This window comes from Eumetopias jubatus, unplaced genomic scaffold (assembly GCF_037043125.1).
Source record: "Eumetopias jubatus isolate StellerSeaLion01/CBP00866 unplaced genomic scaffold, mEumJub1_p1.0 scaffold_6, whole genome shotgun sequence".
NCBI classification, from domain to species: domain Eukaryota; kingdom Metazoa; phylum Chordata; class Mammalia; order Carnivora; family Otariidae; genus Eumetopias; species Eumetopias jubatus.
Window position 1 is genome coordinate 119,695,282 of NW_028274812.1, and position 20,356 is coordinate 119,715,637.

Sequence of the window (20,356 nt, forward strand, 5' to 3'; positions counted from 1 at the left end):
GAATGAAGGGGAGTAAGTCGGAGGGGGAGACGAACCATGAGAGACGATGGACTCTGAAAAACAAACTGAGGGTTCTAGAGGGAATGGGGTTGAGGGAATGGGTTAGCCTGGTGATGGGTATTAAAGAGGGCACACTCTGCGTGGAGCACTGGGTGTTATGCACAAACAATGAATCATGGAACACTACATCAAAAGCTAATGATGTAATGTATGGTGATTAACATAACAATAAAAAATTTTTTAAAAAAAGACAAATGAATTTGTTCAAGACCCTAGGTGAAGGTATGACTTTGACTTGGATGAGATTTTCTATATAAACCCATCAGTTGCCTGTCTTTCAGCAGCTCTCCATATTCCCTCTACCTCATATACAAAGGGCAGCCATTTTCATCTAATGACTGTATTTCAACTCTTCTAAATGACTGATGAGCAAAGAATGAATCTTTAATTTATTGTAATAACAGTCTTTATAGCTATTAGCTCAAAACTCATAATATTAGTTTTATAACAGTCTTTATAACTATTAGCTCAAAACTCATAAATAATGCTTATCAATAATGATTGTGAGAAATTAATATTTGATACTAACTGGAAACTAAAATCTAGACATTAATAACTCCTAACAACATAACAATAATAGTTTTGCATGCCATCCCCCACCACTCTGTTGCCTGCAGTTTATATAAAGTTGGGGGTATACTGATGCCTCCAGCATCCTTTGACCTTTGCCCAAGGTTACTGGACAAAACAATGGAGGAGTTAATTTATCCTATTTCTTTGCAGCTTCCTTCTTAGAAGGGAGGATAGTTTCAGGAAGTGTTTTCTATTTCTGCTATAAAGAGTATGATTAGTAACAGAATTTTGGTGAGTTTAAATTTTGTGTTAGGTTGATTAAAGTTTTGTTTTGTTTCATTTTTTTCCCCAAACCCATCAACACTGTTGCTTGGCAATTCTAGCATCCTTTGAACTCCCACAGGGTTCAGGTTTCATGCTCTCATGGGCTGTAATGACTTCTGTTAATGCAAACTTAAGTGGCATATTTTCCCATCTCTTTGCTGTCAGATTTTTCGCATGTCCTAAAATTACAGATTTTAAGTGAGAAATCTATTGATGCAAAGGATAAAGAGGACAGGCATAATATGGACTTTTCATTAAAAAATAGAATTTCCTGAAGTTATAAAGAATTTAGCTCAGATTTAAAAAAAACCTAAAATAATAATGTTATAGAGAATAAAGAATAGACCAAAGACATTATGAGGTAAGAGATTGAAATGGGAAGAAAAGCAAAATGAGTGATATCTAAATATTCATTGCGAGCTCCCAAAGAATTTTAAATTCTCATAAAAACTGATAAGAAAAGGAAGAGGGGCTAAACACAATTCCATTTTGCTTACTCTAAAGATAACTACCATGAAAGATTTAGGACTATTGAAGAGAATCAAGAGATTGAAGCTCTTGGGATTTCTCATTTGTTATTATAACTGATCTTCACTCTACCTATTCTCCACCCTTAAAAGATGTGCAAGAACCATCATCTTACATGGGTTACATGTCTTATTTGTGCTACTTCTTAAGCCAGATTTAGAATCCTGATCAAACCCCAGAGATTACCAGAAAGAAAAAGAAACACACACAAAAAATTATCATGACAAAACTTTTTAAGTTGATAGTTATAAATAAACTTACTGTATTGCAAAAAGGAATATGATGAGAGCTGACATGTGGTGATAGGGTTTTGAAAGGCAGATAGAATGTTGAAATACAGAGAAGAAAATGAAGAAGGAACTTAAGTTACTAAGCTTTAACTGGTAGCCAGTTTCCTGCAAGATTGTGACCCTTGGACATGGTTAAGAATGTTAAAAAAAAATTATTTAATTAGAAAAAGTAACTTTACTTATATAACCCATCAAACAGGCCTTCCAAAATGGCCTGGATATTTAGGTTATTAAAGTGTAGTTAATATTGAATTAATAAGGTATAGCATATTCATATAAGATTTAATGTTTCCCAAATCCCTTTTCCAATGTTCCAAGTAGATTTTCAATAGGAACTAAGTATATAATTTTAATATATTTTATTTTATTTTTTAGTAATTGGTCCAGTAGCAGCTGGTAAGTTCTAATTGCTTCCTCAGTTTCCTGTGGTCCTCTGTTAACATCTGAGTTCTTTTATTTGCACTGATACTTTTGACACCTGGCCACTCTGAAATCTGAGAGTTAGATTATTTTCCATCTCTTCCTTTCCACATTTTCTGGTAATCCTTTAATTTACAAATAGTTTTGGGGTGAGGGGTATGTCAAACGTCCACAGAATGGCAAGGATAAAGAAAAACAGTTGTTCATTTAGTTACAGTATTGAGTTACAGAAGAGAAACGAAGGCAAACAATGTTGATAAAATATGTTGGGGTCAGACCACAGGAAAAACCATGGAAATAACACACTAAGAAATTTATATTTCAATCCAAAGCTCTATGGTCACAAAGCAAAATTCCAAAAGATAAAAGGTGGAAAGCATATAATGAGAAGATATGAGTATAAATGAGAGTATTAGGAGGGACAAACTGTACGTGCAAACAAAGAAAACACTAACTTTAAAATAGAGTTGAAGACAAATAAGAAAGGCTGATCTTTGTCCTCTCCTTCATAAAGTTTATTATATCTAAACCTGAACCACCACTGCTGGTCAGTGAAAAAGGGTTAAGAGCAATACTTTGAAAGCCTTTTCTGACTTCTCCTCCTTGAAAGAGTTGATTGAGACTTGCCTTTCATACCATTCAGGCAAACCACAAAAATTTGTGTTTCCATAAAAACAAGCAAACAAAAAACTGTTGTTTTGAATGCACCAATTAGAAAACAAAGATTAACAAAACTCATAAATAAAACCAAAGAAGAACAAAATAAATAGAAAGATGTTCCATGTTCATGAATAGGAAGAATCAATATTGTCAAAACGTCAATTCTTCCCAAGTTAATCTATAGATTGAGTGCAATGCCATCAAAATCCCAGCAAGATGTTTTTTTGATATTGACAAACTGATTCTAAAATTTATATGAAGAAGCCAAAGACCCAGAATAGCCAATACAATATTGAAGGAGAACAAAGTTGGAGGACTGACACTACTCACCCTCATGACTTACCTATAAAGCTACAGTAATCCAGATAGTGTGGTATTGGTAAGCAAATAGACAAATCAGTGGAACAGAATAGACGGCTCAGAAACAGTCCCACATAAATACAGTCAACTGATCTTTGACAAAGGAGCAAAGACAACACAATGGAACAAAGATATTCTTTTCAACAAATAACGTTAGAACAACTGGACATCCACTTACCAATAAATAAATCTCCCATATTTTACACTCTTCACAAAAATTAACTCAAAATGGATCACAGACCTAAATATAAAACTCAAAACTATAACACTCTTAGAAGATAACATCAGAGAAAAGCTAAATGACTTTGGGTATGGTAATGACTTTTTAGTATATGTGCTGCCAAAGTGAGCACTGGTAACAACTTTTTAGATATAATAGGACATGATTCATGAAAGAAATAATTGATAAGCTGGACGTCACTAAAATTAAGAACTTCTGAAAACAAACAATCTGATTTTAAAATAGGCAGAAGATTTGACTAGCTATTTTTCCAAAGAAGACATACAGATGACCAACAGACACATGAAAAGATGCTCAATGCAACTATTTATCAGGGGAACACAAATCAAAACCACAATGAGCTATCACCTCACACTTGTCAGAATGGCTAAAGGAACAAGTGTTGAAGATGTGGAAAAAAAGGAACCCTGGTGCACTGTTGGTGGGAATGTAAATTGTTTTGCACAGTGGAAAAGAGATGGAGGTTTCTCAAATTAAAAAAAGAAATACCATGTGATCCAATAATTTACCCAAAGAAAGTAAAAACATTAATTTGAAAAGATATATGCACCCTTATGTTTATCACAGCATTATTTACAATAGTCAAGATATAGGAGCAACCTAAGTGACCATCAATAGAGAAATGAAAAAGAAAAATTCTATATTTTATATATATATAATTATATATAAATATATCCCCCTCATTATATTATATATAATAATATATATATAATAAAGAAAAAATTATATATTATATATACCCCTCTCATTTTTATATCAGAATCAGATATCAGGGATCAGAAACACAGTTCTTCTCTGCTCCCACTTCCATAATTCTTCCTTCTAAGGTACCATTCAAGATTCCTTGCAGGATACAGTGCTATATAGTAGGACAGCAGATCCATCAGTATGATATAAGAACCTGGTATTTCTCACTACCTTTATGACTCTCACTGTGATCCAAGTTACCTTCATCTCTCCGATTGCTCTGATTTCACCCTTGCCTTCTAGCCAGTACCAATACAGCAGCCACAGGGATCCTTTTAAGATTCAGGTCACCCCTCTGCTTATGATCCACTAATAACTCTCCATCTTTCTTGATTCAAAGTCAAAGTCATTACAGCACCTCTCAGAAGAAGGTCTTGGAAGATCTGTCCCCTACAACTCTCTTAATAGCTTTCCTTCATCTTATTTTTTTTTTTATTTTGTTCCAGCCACACTTGCCATCTTTCTGTCCCTCAGATGGTCTAGAAACATTCCTACCCCAGACTGGTTTACTCATTGTCCTCTCTGCCTGAATTCACTCAGACATCTGCATGGCTGATTCTCTCACTTCTTTCATGTTCTATCTAGTAGTTCTATCAATTGCTGAGAATGGAGTGTTGAATTTAACTATAAATTTTTCTATTTCTCTTTTCAGTTCTATCAGTTTTTTCTCCCATGTATTTTGAAGTTCTTTTGTTTCATGCAACACTTGTTTCTTGTATGTAGCTGTTCTGAAGAAATGCAATGAGCTACAAGAAAACTCAGAAAATTCAATAAATTTCGAAATAAAATTAATGAAGAGAATAAGTCTTCTACCTAAGAGATTGAAATTATTTAAAAAAATAAATGCTGGAACTGTAAAAGTCATAAATCAGATGAAGAATGGAATTGAGAGCATAGGTAACAGGGCAGACCAGATGGAGAAAGAATAAATGACGTGGAGAATAGGAATACAGAAATACTTCCAGTCACAAGAGGATAAAGGAGAAGAGAGGGAGAAGGATACAGAGAGTTTATTTAAAGAAATATTAGCTGAGAACTTCCCAAACCTTGAGAAGGAACACAACATACAAGTCACAGGGAGAAGTCACTGTCATCCCCCAGGTAAGAAAGATAGTGATTTAGCCAAACTTGAGTAGCACAAGAGGTGAGAAGTCCCTCTTCAGAGGTCCTGCAGGGCTCTTTTTGCAAAAATGTAGTGTTGTGACATGTCTTCTATGTCCCAGAAGACCAAGGTCTGTGGCGGGGCCGGGGGACAGTGGTGAGAGTGAAGGAAACCTTCCATTGTAACAAGTAGTGATTTGGGTTCTGTGATTGATGGAGTGGGGCCAGGTTTTAACAGAAATAGCTGTGGGCTCTAGTTTTTAGGGCATATGTAATTCAGCAGAGGACAAACACATAAGCAAAAATAATAAACTTAGGAACATGCATAGGGAAGTTCCTGGTGTGGCCCAGAGAGCAAAGAGGTCCCACCCAGGCCACAGGTGTGCTCTTTAGTCAGTTTTCTGTCCCGTCAACAGGCCAGGTTAGAGCTATGGATGTCAGAGTGCGGTCCCTGGAACATCAGTATCGGCATCCCTGCCAACTCCTTAGAAATGTGCATTCTTGGAAAGCCTGTGTGGCTCAGTCAAGTTAAGCAATCCAGAGGAGTGGGGAAAAAAAAGCTAGAGGTATCACACTTGCTGATTTTAAACTATACTATAAAGCTATAATACTAAAAACAGTATGGTATTGACATGAAAATAGACACATGAACCAATAGAACTGAATCGCGAGGCCAGAATTAAACACCCGCATATACAGTCAACTAATATTCAAGGAGGGAGCCAAAAACATTCAATGGAGAAAGGATAATCTTTTTAACAAATTGTGCCGGGAAAACAAGATACAAACGTGCAGAACAATAATAATAGTAGGGGATTTTAACACCCCCCTTATAGCAAATCAACAAGGAAACAATAACTTTGAATGACACACTGGAACTAAGATATTTAACAGGTACATTCAGAAAGTTCCATCCTAAAACAGCAGAATACACATTCTTTTCAACTGCACATGGAATATTCTCCAGAATAGATCACATATTAGTCCACAAAGCAACTGTCAACCAATTCAAAAAGGTCAAAATCATACCATGAATCTTTTCTGACCACATGGCTAAGAAACTAGAACTCCACCATAAGAAAAAAATAGGGAAAGACCACAAATATGTAGAGGTTAAATAATAAGCTACTAAGCAATGAATGGGTCAGCCAGAAAATAAAAGAAAAAAAATTTAAAAATACATGGAAACAAATGAAAGTGAAAATACAATGTTCAAAACCTTTGAGATGCAGGAAAAGTGGTTCTAAGAAGGAAGTGTATAGCAATACAGGCCTACCTCAAGAAGCAAGAAAATTCTCAACTAAAAAAACCTAACCTTACACCTAAAGGAACTAGAAAAAGAACAACAAACAAAACCCAAAACCAGCAGAAGGAAGAAAATAATAAAGATTACAGCATAAATAAATTCTATAGAAACTAAAAAAAGACCCATGAAACCAGGAGCTGGTTCTTTGAAAAAAATCACTAAAATGGATAAACTTCTAGCCAAACTTATCAACAAAAAAAGAAAAGACCAAAATAAATAAAATTACAAATAAGAGAGAAAAAATAACAACCAATACCATAGAAATACAATCATAAGAGAATATTATGAAAAACTATATGCCAACAAATTGGACAACCTAGAAAAATGAATAAATTCCTACAAACATAACCTATCAAAACAGAAACAGGAAGAAATAGAATATTTGAACAGACTGATAACCAGTAAAGAAAATGAATCAGTAATCAAAAAACTAGCAACAAATGAAAGACCAGATGGCTTCGCTGGAAAATTTTACCAAACATTTAAAGAAGAGTTAATACCTTTAATTCTCAAGCTATTCCAAAAAATAGAAAAGGAAGAAAAACTTCCACGTTCATTCCATGAGGCCACCATTGCCCTGATATCAAAACCAGATAAAGACACTATGAAAGGGGCACCTGGGTGGCTCATTCAGTTAAGTATCTGCCTTTGGCTCAGGTCATGATCTCGGGGTCCCGAGACAGAGCTCCGTGTCAGGCTCTCTGCTCAGCAGGGAGTCTGCTTCTCCCTTTCCCTTTCTCCCTCCCTCTCTGATCTCTCTCGTTCTCACTCTGTCTCAAATTAAAAAAAAAAAAAGACACCATGAAAAAAAAAGAGAGAGAGAACTTACAGGCTAATATCTCTGATGAACATAGATGCAAAAGTCCTCAATAAAATACTAGCAAACCAAATCCAACAATACATTAAAAAAATTATTCACCATGATCAAGTGGGATTTATTCCTGGGTTGCAAGGGTGGTTCAATATTTGCAAATAAATCAGAGTGATACATCACATCGTGAGATAAAGCATAAGAATGATCATTTCAATAGATGGAGAAAAAGCATCTGATGAAGTGCAACATCCATTCATGATTAAAAACCCTCAGCAAAGTAGGTTTAGAGGGAACATACCTCAACATAATAACTCAAAATAATAAACTCAACATAATAAAGGCCATATGTGAAAAACTCACAGCTAACATCATCCTCAATGGGGAAAACCTGGGAGCTTTTCCCTTAAGGTCAGGAACAAGGCAACGATGTCTACTCACCACTTTTATTCAACATAGCACTGGAAGGGGCGCCTGGGTGGCTCAGATGGTTAAGCGTCTGCCTTCGGCTTGGGTCATGATCCCAGGGTCCTGGGATCGAGCCCTGCATCGGGCTTCCTGATGAGCAGGGAGTCTGCTTCTCCCTCTCCCTCTGCCTGCCATTCCCCCTTCCTGTACTCTCTCTGTCAAAATAAATAAAATCTTAAAAAAAACAAACAAACATAGTACTGGAAGTCCTAGCCACAGCAATCAGAAAACAAAAAGGAATAAAAGACATCCAAACTGGTAAAGAAGTAACACTTTCACTATTTGCAGATGACATGACAGTATATATGGAAAACCCAAGGACTCCATGAAAAAATGGCTAGAACTGATAAAAGAATTCAGTAAGGTCACAGTATACAAAATCAATATGCCAAAATCTGTTTTATTTCTATAGATCAATAATGAAGCAGCAGGAGAAACTAAGAAAACAATCTCATTTACAATTGTACCCAAAATAATAAGATACCTAGGAATAAACCTAACCAAAGAGGTAAAAGACCTGTACTCTGAAAACTATAAAACACTGATGAAAGAAATTGAAGGTGACAGAAATGGAAAGACATTCCATGCTTATGGATTATAAGAAAAAATATTGTTAAAATGTCTATACTACCCAAAGCAATCTACACATTTAATGCAATTCTTATCAAAATAACAACAGCATTTTTCACAGAACTAGAACACACAATCCAAAAATTTGTATGGAACCATAAAAGACCTTGAATAGCCAAAACAATCTTGAAGAAGAAAAGTAAATCTGGAGGCATCACGATTCTGGATTTTAAGTTATATTACAAAGCTCCAGTAATCAAAACACTATGGTACTGGCCAAAAATAGACACATAGATCAATGGAACAGAGTAGAAAACCCAGAAATAATAATATAATAATACTGTCAATTCAACTTTGACAAAGCAAAAGGAATATCCAGTAGAATAAAGACAGTCTCTTCAACAAATGGTGTTGGGAAAACTGGACATTTACATGCAAAAGAATGAAATTGGACCACTTTCTTACACCACACACAAAAATAAATTCAAAATAGTTTGAAGTCCTAAATGTGAGACCTGAAACCATAAAAATTGTAGAAGTGAACACAGGCAATAACTTCTTTGACATCAGCTATAGCAACATTTTTCTAGATATGTCTCCCGAGGCAAGGGAAACAAAAGCAAACAAACTATTGGGACTACATCAAAATAAAAATCTTCTGCACAGCAAAGGAAACAATCAACAAAACTAAAAGGCAACCTATGGAATGGCAGAAGATATTTGCAAATGACATATCTGATAAAGGGTTAGTATCAAAAATATATAAAAAAACTTATAAAACTCAACAACCAAAAAACAAATAATCCAATTAAAAATGGGCAGAAGACATGAAAAGACATTTTTCCAAAGAAGACATACAGATGGTCAACGGACACGTGAAAAATTCTTCATCATTAATCATCATCAGGGAAATGCAAATCAAAACTACTGTGAGATATCACCTCATACCTGTCAGAATGGCTAAAATCAAAAAGAGAAGAAATAGCAGGTATTGGTGAGACTGGAGAAAAAGGAGCACTGGTGCACCGTTGCTGGGAATGCAAACTCGTGCAATCACTGTGGAAAACAGAATGGAGATTCCTCAAAAAGTGAAAAATAGAAACTACCTTATGATCCAGCTATTACATTACTGGGTATTTACCCAAAGGATACTAAAATACTAATTCAAATGGATATGTGCACCCCTATGTTTATAGCAACATTATTTACAATAGCCAAATTATGGAAGCAGCCCACATGTCCATCAACTGATGAATGGATAAAGAAGTGGAATAACAATGGAATGTTATTGAGCCATAAAAAAGAATGAGATATTGCCATTTGCAAGGACATGGATGGTGCTAGATTATATTATGCTAAGTGAAATAAGTCAGTCAGAGAAAGACAAATACCATATTATTTCACTCATATGTGGAATTTAAAAAACAAAACAAAAGAGGAAAGGGGGGAAAAGGAGAGAAAAGAGAGACAAACCAAGAAACAGACTTAATTATAGAGAACAAACTGATGGTGGTGGGTGGGAGGGTGGGTAAAATAGGTGATGGGGATTAAGGAGTGCCCTTGCTGTCATGAGCACAAGGTGTTGTATGGAAGTATTGAATCAGTATATTGTACACCAGGAACTAATATAACACTGTATTTTAACCAACTGGAATTAAAATGAAACCTTAAAAAACATGAAGAACAATAAAATTATACCTCTATCTCACACAGCTCACAAAAATTAACTTGAAATGGATCATAGATTTAAACATAAAACCTGATACCATAAAAATCTTAGAAGAAAACGTAGAGAAGAAGCTCCTCAATGCTGGTCTTGGCATTGATTTTCCGGACATGACACCAAAAGCACAAATAACAAAAACAAAAATCAACAGGTTGGACTACATCAAATTTAAAGGCTTCTGCACATCAACAGAAACAATTAACAAAGGGAAAAGACAACCCATGGAATGGGAAAAACTTTTTGCAAACCATATATTAGACAATGAGTTAATATCCAAAATATATAAAGAACTCATACAATTCCATAACAAAAAAGAATCTGATTACAAATTTGGCAGAGGAACTGAATAGATATTTTTCCAAAGAAGACATCCAAGTGCTCAACAGGTACATGAAAAGTGGTCAACATCACTAATCATCAAGAGAAATGTAATCAAAACCACAATGAGATATCCCCTCATACCTGCTAGAATGGCTATGATCAAAAACAAAATGTAAGTTTTGGCAAGGATATGGAGAAAAGGGAACCCCTGTACACTGTTAGTGGGAATGTAAATTGGCTCAACCACTATGGAAAACAACGTTGAGGTTCATCAAAATATTAAAAATAGACCTACCATATGATGCAGCAATTCCATTCTGGGTATATATCCAAAGGAAATTAAAACAGGATATCAAAAAATACATATACGTTCATGTTTATTGCAACATTATTCACAACAGCCAAGGTACAGAAACAAACTAATTGCCCATACCAATGGATGAATTGATAAAGAGGATGTCACACACACACACACACACACACACACAGGATATATTCTTCAACAGAAAGGAGGACATCGTGCCATTTGCAAAAACACGAGCATAAGCTGAATGAGTAAGTCTGACAGGGGAAGACAAGTACTGTATGGTATCATTTATATGTGGAATCTGGAAAGCCAAATTTATTTTAAAAAGAAAGTAAAATGGGGGTTACTAGGGAATTGTGGGTGGGGGGATAGGGCAGGTGCTATTCAAAGGTACATATTTACAAGTAGTAAATAAGTCCTAGAGATCTAATGCATAGTATAGTGAATATAGACAACAATATTGTATGACAGTCACCAAACTTGCCAAGAGACTAGAACTTCATGGTTACAACCACAGGAAAGGATCATTATGTAATGTCATAGAGGTTCTAATTATTGCTACAATGGCAATCATATTATAATATACTAATGTACCAAATTGACATGTTGAACACCTTGAATTTGTACAATATGTAAATATATTTAATAAAAATATTTTCATAAAATAGCTAATCACAAGATCTTTCTAAACAATAACAGACCAAGAGGAAGGGGAGGGATAAGGAAGGTTCCCTACATCTAAATAAAAGGAACTTAGTTGTTCATGACACAGATTCTGCCCATCCAGTGCGGAGGAGTGTGGCTTTGTGTAAGAAGGGAAAGCCCAACACCTGCTGATGTTTTTTTCTTATCTCTTTCAGTGGACAGCTCTGGAAAAATCAGTAAGTTTGGATCATTTCTTTGCCTTACCTATTTCTGTGTCTAGGACCTTTGAGTTTTTGTTACCCAATTTTTTTGTATTTCATGTTCTTCTACCTTAGAGTAGTCAATATTTCTTAAATAAGTTATTTTCTCATACTTTGATTTCTTCTTTACTATTTCCCTTTTGGAACAAAATATAATGGTCTTGTCTCATAATTCTGGTGATTTTCTACCAAAGATTATTGGTAGCAAGAATTCCCAGCTAGTTTATCACAAGGGAGCCTGTTTTCCTTGTGCTATCATCTGACAATGGATAATTTTCACTAAAAAAAGAAAATCACCTAAAATTGACAAAAAGAGTAAGTGTCAGGACAAGATGGTGATTTTGATAATTGGCCAACATTACATATTTTTCCAACTGATCTAAAGGGGAGTGGGTAAAAAACTGACTTATGAGAGAACAATGAAAGTAGGAAATGCAATAGTTTGAAATTTAGTAGAATAGATATTACCTACGCAAGGATTCTATCATGCATTAACAAATGGTATCCTAAAGAAACCTGTCTCTGTAAAGTAGGATGTGGAGCGTTGGCCAGCAGCACTCCTGAGGATGAAACAGAGGGTTTTATAGTACTTGGAGATGCTGCTTCTGCATTCACCTACAAAGGGTATTATTATTGGGAGTGGGATTTTCCTTGAGTTAGAAAATTCCCACTGATCGATCTTTTGTGTTTTATTTTTAGCACTATCTCCTATGGGTAAGTTATTCTCAACTGTGATATTTTACATTGTTTATATTTTCTGGTTTTGCTGTTTCCACTCCCAAAATAGAGACTTGTGTTTCTAAGGACATTTTCAATGTTCCTATTCTCCAGAATCTTCTAATATTTTAAATAACTCTTTTGGAGAGACAGCTGTAGAGGAGATGAAGTTCATACAAAAGGATGCCATAATCTCTGGCCATCTTCTAGGCTCTGAAAAAGAATCTCCTTTCTAACTCCCAGCAAACTATAATGAAAGAAAGATTGGTTTCTAAGTTTTGTGAGTTTTTGCTGCTAATTTAGAACTCTTTTTGTGGTTATAAGTGAAGGTCCACTGAATCATATTACCAGAAAAAATAACTAGTTAAGAAAAAACTTTATTTTCTCTTGCCTTCTAAGTAACTTTACTTTTGAGGAATAGTAGGTATTGAGCCCTTCTATATACTGTGCACTGTGCTAGGCATTTTCAAAAACATTATCTCTTATTCTTAGCCTGTCTGCTAGCTATTGTTATTACCCACTTTACAGATCAGTAAATTTGCTCACACTTGCCCAAGGTTAAAGAGTTGGTAAACAGCATTGTCAGGATCTAAGTCCAGGACTTCCTGTCTCGGAAGTACATACTCTTTCCACACCAACACGTTGCCTTCTATACTGAACCACAGAGGCCTTTTTTGTGATTAGTCCTGAAACCATATCTATAAATAAAATGTTTGTCAATACAAATATACATCCACTAGAGAAGATATATAATTAAATGTACACAAAAGAATAGTTTTAAAAATAAAAGACATCCTATTTAGATTAATGTTTGGCTTTTAACTGTTATCTAAATTCAGATTTCCCATCAGGATTATTTAATGCCTCAGCTCTTCAAGAAAATCATATGAAACAGAATAATAATTCTTAAAACTCTATAAATATACAACCATAAGAAGCAAGTAAAACTTAAATTTAGTAAGATATATTTCAAGCATCTTGAACTTTCCAAACACTAACAAACACAAAATGCATCTTTATATTTAATTGTTCTTCTTTCTCAGTTCACACTAAGAGAGTGGGTTTGTGAGTGGCAGGAGGGGAAGTTGAAAGGGATAATTGTTTTCTTTGCATTCACAGTACAAAAAATAATACACATTCAGAGCAGTCGTGATGTATCTGCCTCTCTCAAATGACCTCCCCACATGGGGAAAGTGATAAGAGTGTGTATGTTTTCTTTACAAAAAGAAAGAGGGCTTTGGGAAGGCATCATAGGCTAAGGCCCTCCCTGGAAGTGAATTCATTTTCAATGACTATGGTTTTTTTAAATTGCCAGGAAAAAAGTCAGTTCAACCTTTTAAAACTTTTTCTTGTAAGATATATTCTTGTTGACAATATTTCAAACATATTCTTCCCAGTTGATATTTTTAGCAAAAAGAGATTAAGGTTTAATTCATTGTTCAAAGAAAGATATAAGACAGATCAGCTCATCAAACTTCATAACCCTTTCAAGTTAAGTCTCTTAATTTCTCATCTCCACGTATGATTTTTTTAAAAATGTTAAATCAGGGACTGAGATCTACAATGAGTCATCCCTCTAATGCTTAACAGATCTTTATGGTCTAGATCTGAGTGTGCTCTCCCTGACAGCCACTGGGTTAAGAACTTCATAGGAATCATTTTCTAATAAGGCCCATAGTCTAGTTATTTTAAGTATCATATAATTAGAATTATTACTCTGATAGCTAACTCATGATATCTTTTAGCTTTAACAAAAATTAATCTAGCTTAAAATCTTTAAGTAGCCTGAATACATTATAATGATTGCCAAGGTCTTGATTAAATATTTCCCTTATAATTAGAATTTTGCCATATAGCCTACTGTGTGCAATAAATGGACTTTCAGCCAGGGCTTACAAATCTTTATATTATAAAGATTATGAGATCCCAGGGGAAAAAAAGATTTGTGCACTATCTGGAAATTTGAGAGAAGGGAAGGAAGAACTTAGGATTTGGTGGAATAATAATTTGTAGCTTACTTCTACAATGCAGTTAAGTTCAAGATGGAAAATATACAGCAAAGATATTAAAACAACCAAGGATATGAAGATACTATTAGAAGTGACTAGACGTATTTTTTAGTTTGGTGGGAAAAAGAATAAAAGTCTTTAAAATCCTATAAAATGAGGAAAAGTGTAGCTAGAATAAACATTGTTTCTCTAAATCCTAGAATACTTACCTTTGATTAACAAAATCTATATAATTTAGGAGGTAAAGTTAGCTTAAAAATGGGTCCTGCAGTAGTATACACAGTAGTAAATATGAAAAAAATTATTCCCAAGAGATGGTAAAACTAAAAATATTCATATATTATGAAAAGTCAGCTTGTTTAGGAGCACATTCCACCAAATTTGTAAGGTTGGAAGCTTCAGTGGAAAAACATGCTCTTCTCCACACCACACCACATCCTCCCAGAAAACAAGTGTCCACTGGTAGTACTGTCAGATTTCAAAATATTCTGAACTCTCTTTTTAAGTACAAAAATGCTTAGGATATATTACTACTGATTTTCATTAGTAAATTGGAAGTGGGTTTATCTAGAATAAAATGTCTTATTAAATAATCATTAGGGAGGAAAAAATACACAAAAGGTTCAGAAAGCATTATTGTAAGGTTCTTAATGTTATTTTTAAGATACCTACAGCATCTCTTTTGATTCATAGTTACCTTCTTACCTAATGCAGGTGTGTCTCACCTTCTGCAACTTGTAATTCGGTTATGTGGGCATCAATATTTCAGACATCAAACCCTAAACATACCAAAAGGCTATTTCTATGAAAAAAAATGTTAATTTTTAAGCAAGAAATCTTCCTGTAAAGCAATTAACCATTCCTCTAAAGAATTGGATTGGAACTAAGAATGTCTTTTCTTGACAGATCAGAAAATTTTTGCCTGTATGATCTCATTTAGTAGTAGTAATAGCCAATATTTATTGGACTACTTACTATGCTCCATGCACTGCATTAAGTGCTTTACTTAGATAATATTATTTAATTCTCATAACACCTCTGTGAAGTAGCTACTACTATTGCACCCATTTTACAGATAACAAAGTACAGTTTGCTAAGTAAGCTCACCTGGCTAGTTAGGTATGAAGCAAGGATTTGAACCAGTCTGTCTGTATAAGCGATGGTCCTTAACATTTGTCTAGAATCCTTAAATAATTCTACAAAGTCGGCAGAGCAAACCAAATATAACGAAGGTGAGTCTTTGGGATTTACCCAAATAAACCCAGCTAGCAAGAATACTAAACCCAAGTGTTCTGATTCAGCTTTTAAATTCAGTATTCTTTCTACTACATTAAATATTTAAATAGGTTTTCTTAAAGGAAGGTATGCTACTGCTCATAGCAAGAACCCACAGAATTCTTCCTGGTAACATTTTTTTTCTTAATCAGGGAACCAAATCACTAAAACAAGAAAAAAGAAAGCAGAAGCTAAAAATTTCAGTTTGGGGGCACCTGGGTGGCTCAGTCATTAAGTGTCTGTCTTCGGCTCAGGTCATGATCCCAGGGTCCTGGTATCAAGCCCCACATCAGGCTCCCTGCTCAGTGGGAAGCCTGCTTCTCCCTCTCCCACTCCCCCTGTTTGTGTTCCTTCTCTCGCTGTCTCTCTCTCTGTCAAATAAATAAAATCTTAAAAAAAATTAAATTAAAATTAAAATTAAAAATTCAGGTTTTATTAGATCACACAGAAATTGAGACATAGTAAAGCTGACTTACCTAAACATGGAAAAAGGGACCAGAAATTTTTGCAAAGTGAGTTTGCAGGTATCATAAGGAGCAGTCTAAGCCATTGGTTAAGAATGAACTCTGAAGTCTGACTTTTCAGGTTCAAATCCCAGCTCCACCATTTACTGACTCCAAGGCATATTCACATTCATTTAAACTTTCTGTACCTCAGTTTCTTCATCTGTAAAATGGGGATAATAATAGCACCTGCCCTATATGGTTGTTGTGAGGATTAAATGAGTTAATACTTTACATAAAATGCTCAGAACAGTGAGCGCCTGATATATGATAAGCACCCAGTGATTACCAGCTAGTACTATTAATACTTTTGAATAATGAGACATTCTTATATTCAACATCCAAAGCATATTTTGAGTTTTTTCCATTTTAAGAAACAATTATTGCTTTTTTGCACAATTTTTTTCTAAAAATAAATTCCATTTCTTTTCAGAATACATCCTCCTTTAGCTATTAAGCATTAATCTTCAGCCATAATGTACTGAATGTATGCCAGCCAGTTCATTTGTAATACATTTTACCTCTTCTTTCAATAATCTTCCAATTTATTGAAGAGAGTCTGGAATATTATCAATACTCATATAATTTTAAATGTAGAGTTCCATCATTTTATATTTTCAGGAAATCTCAAGTTATCTCCAGTTTTTCAGTTTTAAGACAAAAAATAAACCAATATCAGGGGAAAAAGTAGGAATAAAGAGAAAGTACTCGATATCTAAATTGTGCACTTTTGTTGTGTGCTCAGTTATATTTCCAGGTTACATGGATGCAGAACTTGCAAAAAAATCAGATTTCAAGGCCAAGTTTCTAAAAAATGGAGCCACTATAAAGTCTGAGAGCAGCCAAGAAGAAAACAAGAAAACATTAAAGAAAGAAATCACAGATTCTGATGAATCCTTGACATCAAGGCACAAACCAGAGTCAAAAAGCAAAGCAAAAGGCACTGAGTTGGAGAAAAGCAAGATAGGAATGGAGGTCAGGGAAACGGAGAGTGACACCAGGATACTAAAAGAGGAAGACCAAGTAAAGGTGAGTGACATGGGAATACCACAAGAACAGGAGGCCCAAGTAGAGATGAATGATACTGGAATACCACAAGAACAGGAGGACCAAGTAAAGAAGAGTGAGTCTGGAATACCACAGGGACAGGGATCCCAAGTAAAGAAGAGTGAGTCTGGAATAAGACAAGGACAGGGATCTCAAGTAAAGAAGAGTGAGTCTGCAATAAGACAAGGACAGGGATCTCAAGTAAAGAGTGACACCAGAATACCAGAAGGCCAGGAGTCCCAGGTAGAGAATAGTGAAGCTGGAATACCCCAAGGACAGAAGTCCCCAGTAGACAATAGTGAGTCTGAATTACCACAAGTTCAAGGGACTCGAGTAAAGAGAGAGAATTCTGAGGATCAAGGAAAGCAGGGAGATGCAAGGAAGAAGACAGATACAGAAGAAAATGATGCTATGAAGAAAAGTGATGAAGGAAAGCGCGAAGTTAAAGGAAAGAAAAAATCAGAACTTAAGAGTAAAAAAAAAGTTCAGTAAGGAGCAAAGACAAGTAAGGGAAGAAAGTACAACAAAAAGATGGAAAGAGTAAGGGCAAATAAAATGAAAGTTCATAAGTCAACTGATTATTATGATTCCCATCCTCCAGATACAAGTCACAACCCAGTTATTGCTTAAATGGATCATAATTATAGAATCCCTTTAATTTATACATCTACAGAATGTCTACTATAAACGTTTCACCATTTTTAGTCCTCTTGGCCACAAATCTCAGCTTCCAATTCTTTGTTTTCTAAGTTGATACTTTTATGCCTTAGTGAAGAAACTGGATACTTTCTGAAATAAAACATTTTGACTAAAAAAATGTATAATTTCCTTCTATAACTTTTAACTCAGTGACAGCCTAACCAATCAATCAATCAAAGCTCCTCATGGTAGGCTAAATGTTCATAAGGCACTGTTCTAGCAATAAGGGGTACAGAAAAATATATCTGACTCCCTGCAATAAAATAGCTTTTAACACATATAGTGATATGTGTACACAGAACAATTTTTTAAAAGAAAAATCTGTCAAAATGTAGTTTAGATGGATGGTATGAGTTAGCAACCTCTTGGGATGAGAATATAAAGGGGATATCTTCCTGGGGAAGGGAATGGTGGTATATGTGTCTTAAAAGATGGATAAGATTGATACACTGAGTGAGGTAGCAAGAGTACAAAAAAGGCAAAGGAATTCAAGACTGCCACACTGTGCTCTAGGAGAAGTAAGCAATTTTACTGTTGCAGTAGGCTCATGACTGCACTCTGGAGTATAATTTTGAAAAGGAGGGTTAGAAGAAGATTCTGAAGGAATATGAAAAACAAACCAGGAATTTATATTTTATTCAGGCAACTGGGAAGTCTTCTAGGGTATTTGGGAAGGAGAGTTAGGTGCATAAGTTTGCAGTACCAAAGTGTTAATCTTGTAATTGTACAAAATAGACTGAAGAGAAACATCGTAAGTAGTAAATCTAGTGAAGAGGTGTTGGAGTTGGAGTATAAGTGATGGAAAGAGAATAAATAGAAGGGATAGATATAAAGTATTTTTTCAAAGAAAAATCACTACTTCATGATGACTACATATGAGTAAGGAAAAGAAAAAAATTGATGACTCCATAACTTTTGAAACTGGGTGACAGAAAATCATAACAAACTGGGAGTTTGTGGGACAGGGAGGGAATAACAAATTGCTGAGTTCAAGGAAACAAACTAACACTTGTCATTTGAGAGGGGTCTGAAGTAGAGATAATTGAAGATGTAAAGTAAATGAGTTCCCCAAAGAACAAAGTACAGACCTAGCAAAGGCACAGGCCTAAGAACTGAGCCTGTTAGATGTAATCGGTCAAAGAAAAAAATTAAGGTATGGGAAGATGTAAGGAAAACCTGTACAACAAATGTTCTGGTAATGAAGGAAGATGAGAATTTAAAGAAAGGATGGCTGAAGGAGTACATTCCACAGAATGTAAGTCAAAACATTTTCATTCCCACTAGGTCCTGCAGGCAAATAAGTCATACAGTAGGAAACTACAACTATGAAAACCATGTGTGCCATTCTCTAAAGGCCACCAAAAAGCAGGCAAGTTAAAAACAATTGCTAATCTTCCCTTAAAGGTACAGGCATGGAAGTTTTAAAGGACCCCAGAAAAAGAAGGGGGAAGGAGTGAGCTATCAAAATAACACCATGTTTAGCAAAATGATGCAAATACTAGGAAAATGAATAAGTACATGAAATTTCAAGATAATTTAGATATAAAGATAGTAAAGTGGGACTTTAAAAATCAACAGTGGTAAATTTTGTTTCACAAATAAGCTAATGCATATGTCAAATGCCCTGTTCACAATGCCCAGTTTATATGGAAAGAGCCAAGATGTCCATCAACAGATGAATGTGTAAAGAAGATGTGGTATATATATATATACACACAATGGAATATTATGAAGCCACCAAAAGGAATGAACTCTTGCCATTTGCAATGACATGGTTGGAACAGGAGGGTATTATGCTGAGCGAAATAAGTCAATTAGAGAAAGACATGTATCATATGATCTCACTGATATGAGGAATTCTTAATCTCAGGAAACAAACAGTGTTGCTGGGGTGGTGGGGGGTGGGAGGGATGGGGTGGCTGGGTGATAGACATTGGGGAGGGTATGTGCTATGGTGAGTGCTGTGAATTGTGTAAGACTGTTGACTCACAGACCTGTACCTCTGAAACAAATCATACATTATATGTTAAAAAAAAGAAGATAGTAGGAAGGGTAAAATGAAGGGGGGTAAATCGGAGGGGGAGACGAACCATGAGAGACGATGGACTCTGAGAAACAAACTGAGGGTTCTAGAGGGGAGAGGGGTGGGAGGATGGGTTAGCCTGGTGATGGGTATTAAAGAGGGCACGTATTGAACGGAGCACTCGGTGTTATATGCAAACAATGAATCATGGAACACTACATCAAAAACTAATGATGTAATGTATGGTGATTAACATAACATAATAAAATTTTTTAAAAATGCCCAGTTTAGGACGCCTGGGTGGCTCAGATGGTTAAGCGTCTGCCTTCAGCTCAGGTCATGATCCCAGGGTCCTGGGATCAGGTCCCACATTGGGCTCCCTGCTCAGAGGGGATCCTGCTTCTCCCTCTGCCTCTCTCTCTCTC

General features: G+C 35.3%; 1 protein-coding gene across 1 annotated transcript in view; it reads left to right on the top strand.

Moving 5' to 3' along the window:
* Positions 1–17,839, top strand: part of TSBP1 (testis expressed basic protein 1) — a 74,258-nt gene extending 56,419 nt beyond the window's left edge. The window contains 3 exon segments of the mRNA XM_088023768.1: positions 11,614–11,634; positions 12,358–12,372; positions 16,908–17,839. Of these exon segments, the coding sequence (XP_087879894.1) occupies positions 11,614–11,634; positions 12,358–12,372; positions 16,908–17,839 (968 nt within the window).
* The last annotated feature ends 2,517 nt before the right edge of the window (positions 17,840–20,356 follow it).